Here is a 12,273-nt window from a genome sequence, read left to right as displayed (position 1 = left end):
ACCAAATCTAATTGAACTGATAATTTGCTTAAGAGGGATCAAAGGAAGAAGAGAGAAGTGCAGAAGAGTTGTAGAAAATTATTTTTTTGACCTGGACTATGCCAGCGAACATCGATCAAAGGAAGGAAATAAGCAAATTTAGGTGCCTGGCATTAAGGTACGGTCAATGCAGCTTTCAACCAGGAAATAAAGAACGCGCATGTTAAGTCAAGGAAAAATGATGAGAAAAGTCTTAGTTCTGACTTGGTCTATTATAACGATCGAGAAAGATTTTAGGGGAGGAGGATAAATCTCTCGTTGGAAAATTATGTTCCAGGATGATGGATTGCAGACTAATCCAAACCAAACATATAAAATGTCAACCTGATCTAACTTTATTTTGAAATTTTGAACATCCATTCTCCCGTGAAATTTCTCTCCTCCTTTTTTTTTCTCTGTTAAGATCTTTCCTCTTCGCTCCCATATGTTGAACCAAACACAGCGTTAATAGCTTCTTGCTAGACTTAGTATATAGCACCTCCGCTACTTAATATACAATTTAATTGATTAATTCAGAGAGATAAATAAGCTAAATAAATTATTTTTAACGTATTATATTTATTATTTTTATCCAAACTAATTTTTTTAACTTATAAACTGATGTATAATTCCATGATATATAAAAGTATTTTAGAGAGATTATGAAACATATGTTATAATTAAGTAATTTATTTAGCTTTTTTAATATTTTTAAATTGGTCAACTGAATCTTATAGTAAATACCGGATGTCGTATGCTACATTAGATTAGATTCTTAAACAAAATAAGAAAAATCAAATTTATGAGGGTTTGAACTGAACTTTCAAAAATTGACTGAATTGTGTTATTTAATGTTTTCCAGAATTTTACTTTAGATCAACACAAAGGTTTTTTTTTAATAGAAATCAAATTTTATTAAATTCAATCACATATCAAGACTTCAATTTAAAAACATAATATAATAAGATTCCAGCGTCCAACTGTCATTAAGTAGCAAAGACTCATGGATTATAAAATGGTGTGTGTTCGACTTGAAACTGACTTGTTTATTTCTTCCCCTTCTATATTGCTTTCTACTTTTCAACCGTTGCATCGTCTATAACAAGCAAATGTAATTTATATTTATATTTAATATTTTAAAATGATTAAGACTATAATTTTTTTTTTTAAATCCTTGTCTACTTCGTGATTCAAAGTTCAAACATTTTGGGAGCAGTTTCTTATGGATGAAGATGAGGTTTTTTTTTTTTTTTGAAGTGGTGCGGAAAATAAGCCTTCCGAAGCTTACTGTTGTTAATGTTTGTAATTTTGCGACCTCTTTATTCCATTGAATGTAGGAAATTTTTTGGAACTCAACTGCAAAGTTGTGTTAATGACATTATCAAGGCAATAAGTTTCATTACTCTGTAATTTTTGACAGAGTAGGCCTGCAAGAGCCAAGGAGGTAGGTAGCCCTTTAATTCAGATCCGATGAATCCGAAGGACAACAGAACAAAAGGGGAGAAATGAGTAATGGGTAACTTTAAAGCATGAACATCAAGTTTAAATGTTTCTCAGGCCTCACCAATGTTGACCTTTCCTATACGAATTTTGTGATACTGGGGGGAGCATGCTCTCCTGGATTCGAATGCTTAACAATTATAAATGGAGAACGGAGGGAGAAAAAGCAGTACATCATTTGTATCTATGTCTACGTGAAAGTAGGAGATATGACAATCATGATATTATAGCTCAGTTCAGTTGGTGGGTAAAACCAGTCAACTAATGAACCAATCTTTTAGTCAGTTTGGTCAAAAGTTTTGAATGAACTGATAAAATAGACCTGGTTTAACATAATTTTGAGAGAATTGCAATAAAGTCCCATTTAAGAGAATTAAATACAAAAAAGTCTTTTGAAATCATCAAATTAATCTGAAGTTTCAAGGGACCTTATTGTAAGAAATTTTATTTACTTAATTATCAAATTGCCCTTATCTTTTTTTTTTTAAAGTATACATTAATAACTTAAAATATAACGATTAATAATTATCACGGCAGATGTTGACAACTCATGTATTACATTTTTGTAATGTGTTAGGAAAAATGTGTTGTTAATACTTGTCACAATAGTTGTTAATCATTATACTTTAAGTTGTTAATGACAGTTTAATGCATAATTTAAAAAAAGGACAATGTGGTAATTAAATAAATAAAATCTCTTGCAATAAGGTTCTTGAGACTTTGGAATAATTTGATAATTTCAAAATATCTTTTTGTATTTAATTTTCTTGAGTGGGACTTTATTACAATTTTTCCATAATCTTTTATCTTTTAAATTTATCCTCATTTTAGCCTTTTAGGTTTTAAATCATAGATTTTCGTCCCTCAATACGCAAAATAATCTAGATTTTTATTGAGTCATAAGGACCAATACTTTAAATTAAAAGAAAACTTAAAAGATCAAAACCTATTATTTGAAATTTAAAAAACTAAAATCAAAATGATGACAAACTTGAGGAACTAAAAATTGTATTAGCATAATAAATTTATAATTTTTTTTTCACTTGCTCAGTATGAAATGACATCATTATTTTGAGTTATAAACAACAGATTGTCATATTTATACTTTAATAACTCAATTTTATTATGTTCCATTTTCTTATAGATTATTGGTCTTCAGGATTATATATGAATATTTTTGTATATTTAAATTAAATTATAATATTTTAATCGTAGAAAGATTACTCGAATTCAAGCACAATTTGGATCACTGACCTTTAAATTCCTGTTTCGGCCATCAACGATCTAATTTTCAATACCTTGACAGTTGATACCCACTCAAGAATTTAACTTTGTTGTTACTGTTGGACAAGTGATCTGCTAAAAAATCGAATTTGGAAAAGACAAATTTGTGCCTTACGCAGCATCATCAGCAGTGAAATGTTTTTTTCAGGGCCTCACTATTTGATTCTCTCACTATTCACTAAGCCACAAGGGGACGACTTACAACTGAGTACCACATCAGCGATTCTTGCTAAGAAAAAGTTCCTTCTCATATAATTCTAGTGGAGAGCATAAACGCCTTTAAGCTTCCAAAGTTGTTCTTTTTAGTTCTCCAAGCAATACAAAAATAAACACCATGCAAAAGAATATACCCAGTATTGATTCCAAGCATCCAGCTTTGCCAATCAAACAAAGTTGAAAGCCATTTGCTGATGCCTGAAAACTCAGTACCAGGTTCTCCCTGAGCCTTTGCTATATTAAAAACGCAATGCCCATCTTACATTATTTTGTCAATATTAGATACACATTCTGTTGCCACTTGACAGTGATGATCAGGTAATTACTTGATAAATGAACAAATATGGCTGCTACAAAAATAAAAACAAAAATGAATAATAATGGCGGCATAAAGAATAGGGATAATGAAATCATCAGTTAAGCAACCTATGACACTTTGATTCCACTAGGACGTTTCCCTTCCATGGCATCCTTCTTATCACGACAGCCGGCGCATAGAAAAGGGCCCTGCCAGGGCTTTGAGCTGGTGGAGAAGATTGAACCAGCATGAACAGAGATGCCTTCACTTGGGGCAAGATCAACTTGGCACACAGCACAGATAAAGAGACCTGACGTTGATTGCCCTGTATTCTCATCATTCCCCAATCTGCATGAAATAATCAGAAAGTGTTTAATATAAGAGAATCTGCAAGAATAAACATAACCTGAGTTCTGTAACAGCTATCCAACCAGTTGGGGGGGGGGGATAAAGTATATCTTTATATTATTGCTTCTAGACAAGAAGAAAACCACAATTACTGGCATATTTTGAGAAGGCATGCAAAGCTGTATAGAGAAAGGCATCCTAAGGAGAAATCAGAGAGCGAACATATTTAATTGGAAACAGGGTGTTATGTAATAGATGTTTCTAAAGCCATCCATGTGCTATAATTCTGTCTATAAGAGCTATAGCAAAATACACAAGTTCCTGAACCGGTGTCACATACGAATGCAGTTTTGATCACACACATGCCGTGTTAGTACCCCCAGATTCGTGAGGAGTTGACAACATTTCATTGAGAATATTTTGCAAATCTAAGAAATTATTTTCAAATGCTGTAGTTAATAGTAGCTTGGATGTGATGGCCTAAAAAATATATAGTAGCTTTGTTATGTGGGTTTCCATTTTCCATTTGGAATAAGCAAACAGTTCTCAATTTTTCATACGTTCAAATAGAATCCTCCACAGAAGATAAGAACAAGGAATTGATTCAAACGAAATCAAATCCTGTACAGAACCTCGCGTAGTCAGTTAATCTTAACTTTGGCCACCAGAACTATTCAAATTATTATGAACAAAAATCTTCTTTTTCCTCATATATATGAATGAACTTAATAAGAGAAATTATAAATGTAAAATCTTTAGTCCTGGGCAACAAATAATATTTCGTGTCATGCCATTATGGCATTATTCCCAAACCAATAGGTAACCTTACGGCATAAATTACAGAGTACATGCATTAGCTTCCATGATGAAATACCAGGGAAAAGCCAGCCATGATTCACCCGCCCGCCTTTTTCTCTGTATTTTTAGATCATTGTATTAAATAAATATTACCCTCTACTTTGAACAACAATCAATAGGCAGGGCACTGCCACAACAAATTTGTATACCATTTAATTAGTGAATTGATAGTATTCAAAAAAGAACGACATTACCTTTCAGCAAGCATAGCTGATCCTTCTTCAAATAGTTCCTCCACTATATTTATAGCCGAAAGCTTCTTTGATAGCTTACCAGCAGCATCACGAGACTTCTTCCTGAAAAGCAGAGCCCTCAACTTGTTCTTTTTTTTTGGGGGAGGTGGCGGTGGCATTACATTTTCAGGAGGAATTATGTCAACGACTATGCAAGTTGTGTCATCCTTTAACCCTCTTGTTCTTAATGCTTCCTGAATAAGAGTAGGAACATGTAGAGACTTAAGCTTATATGACATGAAATGTTAACATTGCTGTGCATGAAGCTTCTGTCAAATCAAAAGGCAAAGAAGGAATTTTGATTTAAATTTAAATGGAACCAGCAGGAAGCATTGTTATGTACATTACCTTGACAACCTGCCTAGCAGCAAGTTCAGCTGGCAAACCCCTGCAAGATTTTGCAGCCATGTCTGAGGATAAAGCGTCCCAGATGCCATCAGAAGCGATTATAAGCCTCCCGCCAGCATTTGATAGCTATAACATGTCAAGGGCAGGTTCATCAGAAGATTGACACAGACATAGCAGTATGTCCGCTAAGGGCTTATAGTCAAAACTGTAGGTAGAAGAGACTAGAAGGAAACAAATGATACCTTCACTTGTTTGACATACGGTATTGGAACTATAAACTCCCCAACATCCATGTCTCCTATCGACCTAGAAAGGCACAAACCGCCTGGCCAACAACGAAGGGGACCAATCTACAATGAATTAACAGTACAGTTAAAATAATCATGGAAGGATGGTCAAAAAAATAACACAAAGGAGTTTTCCGTTCCTAATTTCCCTCTTTTGAAAAAGACAGGAGGAGATCTGAGATGCCATGCTCACCTCTGCACCACCAACAATGCTCAGCCTCCCTACTTCACCTCCACTAGCTGTAACACGTTCCCTCCTGTAAAAAAACATGTAGTAATTTGTGATTAGCAAGTGCATAAAGGAATAGTTTATCAACGAAAGATTAAAAATTAGACACATACTCTTCAATATTCTCTTCAAGCCGGTGATCAACAGTTAAGTTTGCAACAGCTCCGCCTTGGGTGTCTAATATACAACGGGAATCACCAACAGATGCCACAGTGACTGTCCATCTATCAACTATCACAAATGTGGCTGTAGTTCCGGAAGTTTCTCCTGGAGAAAACCAGTGAAGCACACATACAATTAGTGAAGAACAAAAGATCAAACTCATCTTTCTTTCGGCATATACTTCTCTACATGAATTGTTTTAATGGAAAAAACGCTAAATTCCAAACCTCTGCTCTGAAATTCCTTGTCAGTCTTCACAAACCCAGCTACCAAGGCCCGAGGTAAAGCTTGAAGCCATTCATCCCGTCCCAGACCTCGAGGAACAGCACTCAACACATGATTTAACAACTGCTCTCTGCTGAAAATGGCCGCAGCATTTCCATTGTGTCCATCAAAGATCTGAAGATCGGAAGAAATCAGCGGCTATCTTATGTATTAAATATCGAAAGAATAATCAGCACGCAACAGGAAAAGTAGTTGGAACATCTCAGAGTCGAAAAATTAGGAAATTTTTTTCCTCCTTGATGTCATACTGTGATGTACAGTTCAAGAGAAAGTGTCCAATATAGATGGTGAAATTACCGCAAATACAGAAAATGATGTTGAGGGATTCCCAGCTACTCGCTGACAATCAGTCTTAATTAGAAAGTAATCCTCGCCTTTCCTAGACTGAGCAGCATGTCCATAACTCACAGTGGGCTTCTCCATCTTCTCAGTCTTCATCTCCCTGCTTAACAACGCAGCGAGAGGCACAAGATCATGATGATGCCGCCTCCCTTCACCAGAGGCCATGGCTAGCCCACTAGTATCTTCTTTCAAACCCAATAATTCGAAGTCTCTAAGCTCTTTTTCTCACAAGCATGTTAGAACTCCGTACATGAAACACTGTTAATCCTGCCTGATCAGGATAAGAGACAGAGGAGGCAAAATCCTTCCACAATAAACACTAAACACTAATTCGCACGGAAACTCAGAACTCAAGTCTCTTTCACAAGAATTCTGTCCAGCTTGATCTGCATTAATCACAAATGAAGTTGTCAAGCTAGGATCTAAGAATTATCCAGTGATCCAAGCAAGAGGAAGATAGAATTCTAAACTGCAAAAACAGTTTTCCAAGATGCGCTATACGCTATAAAATTCTGTCTGTATCGCCCACCTTGGTACCTTCATTTTTAAGAACCATGGAGCTTCAATGTTAGAACAGCAACCATGGGTTGGACAAAAAGGAGGAAGAAACTTTAAGATGGGTTCACACTTTTCACAACAGCCAAACAGAGAACAAGAATTCCAAGCAGAACAATTAAAAGTAGGCGAATTACCCGCTGGAATGTCCAGGGACGCGTCCCGCGCAAAACCAGATGCGGATCTGACTGTGACAGTAAGCAAAAATTCAAAGAAGAAGAAGAAGAAGGAGCAAAATATCCGCACGGACACGAAACGCGTATTGATGACTAAATATGAACTGTAAGACCCAATAATCTAAACCCGAAATCCTCAACCAAAAACCCAATTTCAAGAGAGAATTACATAAATTGTAGGCATAAAAAACGAGAAATCATTGAATATTATGAGACCACCTCGTGTCAGCTTCGGAACAATTTCCCCAACAAACACCCGTGCAAAGATTTTTAGAAATATATAAAATTATAAGACATTTCTATGCCAAACAACAAATGCCGTGGGATCTCGGTATCTAGCCAGCTTCCACACGCTGAAGGAAGAAAGAAACTTTGCTCACTCACAAAAGCCTAGTGTCCAAATCCCACATTCTGTTTCTACTAAAGTCGGTTGTTTTCGTCCCCCTTTTTTTCATCTCTTCTCTTTCCCTCTCTCAGAGGAAAAAGGTCGCAAACCCCCCGCCCTTTTTTCTTTCTTTTATTTTTTTTTTATTGGTTTATAGTGAAACTGACAGCGAGCAACAACTCAGCAAAGCAATAAGAAATAAGAAAACTTGAGTAGTTGGGTGTGAGAAAGCGAGTTGAAAAAACTACGAGACCAGTTTTCGCCGAAAACCAAGTAAAGGGATCACATCGATACTGATTAGATTAGATTAGAACAAGGAAAGAAACAATCGTGCGAATTGTGAGAAGGATTTGACTTCCATATAGTATTAATCATATTAATGTATAGATTTTATCGCTTTAAGTTCTGAAAAAATTCTTAGCTCATTGGTTTTTTAATCATTCCCGATTTCATATCAGGGTATAATCACGCGAAATCAATATTAGTTTGTTTATTTTAGAATTAATTACATAAAATTTGTTAATCATGTATAAGTAACTCTATCAATAACAACAACAAATCTTATCCTATTAAACGTGGTTGGTTATATGAATCATATGAATCGCATGATATCATTATGTTCTATAAATAACTAAATCTTCATATACGAATTGAATAAACCTTTAAAATTTAATAATAAATTATGTAGATAGCCTTAAATTATCAATTTTTGTTCCTTAAAATTTATTTTTATATGCATACAGCTTCCTTAATTTTTTTTTTAATTTTAAGTCATTTGCGAATAAATAGTGAATAAAAATAATAATAAAAGTGATACCTGCAAAAATCTAAAAGTTCGAGGAGGTTAAAGTTAAGAAGAGCCTTCATTTTAAACTCAAACATGTTTTAGTCAGGGCATCAATCGATTTAAAAGATTATAATTTTATTGTACTTTATTTATTAAAATAATTTTAAATCACGTATTAATTTTAATCAGCATTGGCACTCTTAGACAGTGAACCACAAATATCATGCTGGACGTCATTTTATAGAGAAGAAAGATGCTAACCGCGTGAGGGGGGAAAAAAATTTAACCCACAACCTTCTACTTATAAGAATAAATATTTCATGTTATTAAATTACAGTCTATTAAACAATTTCAGATAAAACATTAATTTAATGCCTTCACGAGGGCAAACTATAAACCTACGGCAAAAACATTGTGTGAGAATTAATGATTTATTAATTTCAAATTCAAAAATATCAAACCTAATGTAACACATAATTAATGGAAGAATTTTGATATTTAGTCTGTTGAATAGAAATTCTTAAAACTAATTTGTTAGAATTTTTCTTATAAGAAGACAATTTTATTTAAAAAAATAAAATAATACATAACTGACTGGGTCTCTTTACATAGAACTTATAGGTGTAATAATTTATAAGAAACTAATGATCAATTGATAATTGCCTAGTCTACACGAATATGAATCATAATTTATGAGGACTACATTTAAATTTAAAAACCTAATTTATAGGTGGTTTATAAATTATTTTATACTTGCATTTTAAAATATACGTTTGATTTCATGTTAAAAATAATAAAATTAGATTTTTCACGGAAATAAAGATTCTTTCAACCAAAACAAGCTAGTAGTATTTAACATGAAATCAAAAACTGTTTTTAGTCTTTGCCATGCGGACACAGAGGATCTTAATCATGTTTTTAAGACTTATCCTTTAGCTTTCTCAGTGTGGAAAAAAGTTCTCTCAAATGATATGTACATAGATTTTTTTGGGCAATACATTGTTTACTGGTTAACTCATTAACTGCAACATCTAATTCTAAAGGATTCTTGGAAAATTGAATTTTGTATAACTTGTTAGAAATTATGGGAAGCAAGAAATCAGTCTCTTTTCCGGTGAGAATTATGCTGCTGAAAATATTTTGATAAGTATTTGTGTTATAATTAGACATTCCTTAAAAAGTTTTTCCACTATCAATTTAATCATGTAAATACTGCTTGTATATCGCTTGACTTTGTATAGTTTATTTTGCAATGAAAATTATCCATTTCATTAAAAAAAAAACTGTTTTTAGTCAACGGCCTTGCAGCCGAAAATTACTCTCTATATAAATAAATAAGAAGCTACAGATTTTTTTATGTCATGAACTTTTATTTTTTAAAAAAAAATAGAACTTTTTCGATACTGGTGATCACCCAGATTTTTTTCACTGTTTAAAGAGAGAAAGAGAGGATGGGAAAAAATATATTGGATTTAGGGGAATAAACTAATTTTCCTCAAAATAGTGAGCCAAAATTTGAATTTATATGAGAAAAATATATATACTTAACATCCGACGGTATCTTAACCCCTCTTGTTTACGGAAGGGGGAAACTGTGAGCAAAAAAAAAAAAGAGAGGGGAAAATGACATATAGGTCCCAAGCAGTAGATTTTATTCATCTAGATCCCATAAAAAGTCAAAGTTACTAGCAGGTCTCAAAGACCTTATAATAATATATTTTAATTGTAAAATAACATTATTACCCTTAAGATTCCCAATTCACATCCTTTCCACTATTGTGATTGACAACCTTAGTGGCGACTATTAACAACCTAATGAGAAGCTGTTGACAATCTAAGTAGTATCCGCTAACAACTTACTTGATAGAATTATATAACTTCCACAGAAGAGTAAATTATAACCAAATAATATAATACAACAATTTTAACACTAAAATGGAAAGCTTGTCGAAGGTATTAAGTACTTTAACTAAACCCAATAGGATTATAGTAGAATTTTAATGCAGAGATTCATTAACAACCTAAACAGTGAGTATCAACAACCCAAGAGAAGTTGTTGACAACCTAAATAGTATCTGTTGACAACTCACAACTAACTTTCACACAAGTACTTTTAAAGTTGTTATGTTACACTATTGAGTTATGATTTGTTTTTGTGTAGGGGTTATATTATACCATAAAGTCAACTGTCAACAAATGCTGTCTAGGTTATCAACAACTCTCTTTGGATTGTCAATACTTATTGTTAAGGTTGTTAATACATCTCCATATTAAAATTCTGCTATAATCCTATTGGGTTTGGTTAAAGTTCTTAATGCCTTCGAAAAACTTTCTATTTCTGTGTTAAAATTGTTGAATTATGCTATCTGGTCATAATTTACTTTTATGTGGAGGTTATGTGATCCTATAAAGTAAGTTGTCAGTAGATATTGTTTAGATTGTCAACAGCTTCTTATTGAGTTGTTAATAGTTACCGCTGAAGTTGTCAATCACAATGATAGAGAAAATTTGAATTGGAAATTTGAAGGATAATGACACTATTTTATAACTAAAATATAATACTCTAAAATTTGTTAGTATCTATTACTCCTCCGGTCCTAATTATAAGACCCAATTGACTTATTTGAAGAGATTAAGGAAGTAAGTTAAGTTGGTTATTTATAATAAATAAGTGTTGTTATTCCTAAAATATCCTTACTAATTAAGTATATTGGCTAAAACTATCATTATTAAAAGGATTATCTTGGAAAAAAATGCATAAATATAAAAGAGAAAATAGATTGGGTCTTATAATTAGGACCAAATAAAAAGTCAAATTGGGTTTTATAATAAGGACCGGAGGAGTAGTAATTTTGACATTTTACAAGACTTTAAATTAATAAAATCTACTCCTTTAGACGTGTGCGTCATTTTCCCACATGAGGCAGTGCATGGGAGATGGGAAAAGGTGGGGAGAGAGTGACACGTGGCGGGGAAAATGCATGTGCTGGCAGGGTAGCAATGATGATGTGGAGGAGGGCGCATGTGTTGGGGTGCACTGCAGCTTTCATAGCTGCACTGCACTGTACTCCTCTCACTGGACCACAATTTATTTATTTATTTATTTATTTACTATTTTTTGCTGCAACCCGGGTCCACTGCCTCTCGGATTCAGGCCAATCCGGTTGGGGACCACGCTTCGTTGTTCATTTTCTTGTCCTCTCATTTTAGTCAACCTAATATATTACTTTTAATTATTAATATAAAAACTAATTAACTAATTTAATTATATTAAAAAAATTAGTTAAATTAATTATTTATAATAAATAAGAATTGTCTTTTTTAAAATATTTTTGTTAATCATATATATTAGTTATAACTACTATTTAGTAAAATATTGAACATGTGCAACTACTACAAGGGTTATCTTGAGAGAAAAAATAGATTAATATGAGAGAGAGGTAAAATGAATTGAAATCTTATATTTAGAATTAAATTAAATATCAAACTAGTTTTTATATTAAGAATTAGAGGTAGTATAATCTGCCAACGTTTTTTGAAATTTAATTCTTTCAAATTAAAGCGCAAAGATTGATATATGTATATATTTTTTGTTAGTTTAAACTTTTTTTACTATTCATCATTAAAAAATTGAAAATAATTTTATGACATGATATTCTCATTAAAAATCAATTATGCATGATGGTAAATTCATTTTAAATTCTTACAAACGTTTTTTGAGTAAAAAAAAATTCTTACAAACATTTTGAGTGAAACCACATATGTAATATTTTAGCATAAAAAATATTTTTAATTATTTAGCGTGGAATCAAGCATTTTCAAATTAGATTCAGAGCGGCTGCTAATGCATGGCAGTAATTCTAGTGAAATTAATACTGAGCAAAACTTTATAAACAATACATAAATTTTTTAATTTTTTTAACATACTTCTGTACGTCATTTCATATTGTTCTTACGGATAC

The 12,273-nt window shown here is 32.7% G+C and overlaps 1 protein-coding gene across 2 annotated transcripts; it reads right to left on the bottom strand.

Annotated features, from left to right (window-relative positions):
• Positions 1-3,130: 3,130 nt before the first annotated feature.
• LOC114716983 (probable protein phosphatase 2C 15) lies at positions 3,131-7,590 on the bottom strand. Of its 2 annotated transcripts, none has more exons than XM_028902061.1 (9): positions 6,910-7,590; positions 6,364-6,794; positions 6,009-6,180; positions 5,733-5,886; positions 5,584-5,647; positions 5,346-5,453; positions 5,104-5,229; positions 4,717-4,949; positions 3,131-3,664 (listed from the first exon to the last, which is right to left on the bottom strand). In XM_028902061.1, the coding sequence occupies exons 2-9, from the start codon at positions 6,571-6,573 to the stop codon at positions 3,445-3,447; spliced, it is 1,287 nt and encodes a 428-aa protein (XP_028757894.1). In that variant the 5' UTR covers positions 6,574-6,794; positions 6,910-7,590; the 3' UTR covers positions 3,131-3,444. The 2 variants fall into 2 exon arrangements, with proteins under 2 accessions (XP_028757894.1, XP_028757895.1); XM_028902062.1 differs by having other exon boundaries at positions 7,101-7,590.
• Positions 7,591-12,273: the final 4,683 nt, after the last annotated feature.

This window comes from Neltuma alba, unplaced genomic scaffold (genome assembly GCF_004799145.2).
Source record: "Neltuma alba isolate B1F8T4 unplaced genomic scaffold, ASM479914v2 tig00011700_pilon, whole genome shotgun sequence".
In the NCBI taxonomy this organism is placed as follows: Eukaryota; Viridiplantae; Streptophyta; class Magnoliopsida; order Fabales; family Fabaceae; genus Neltuma; species Neltuma alba.
This window is presented reverse-complemented; position numbering and strand designations above follow the sequence as displayed.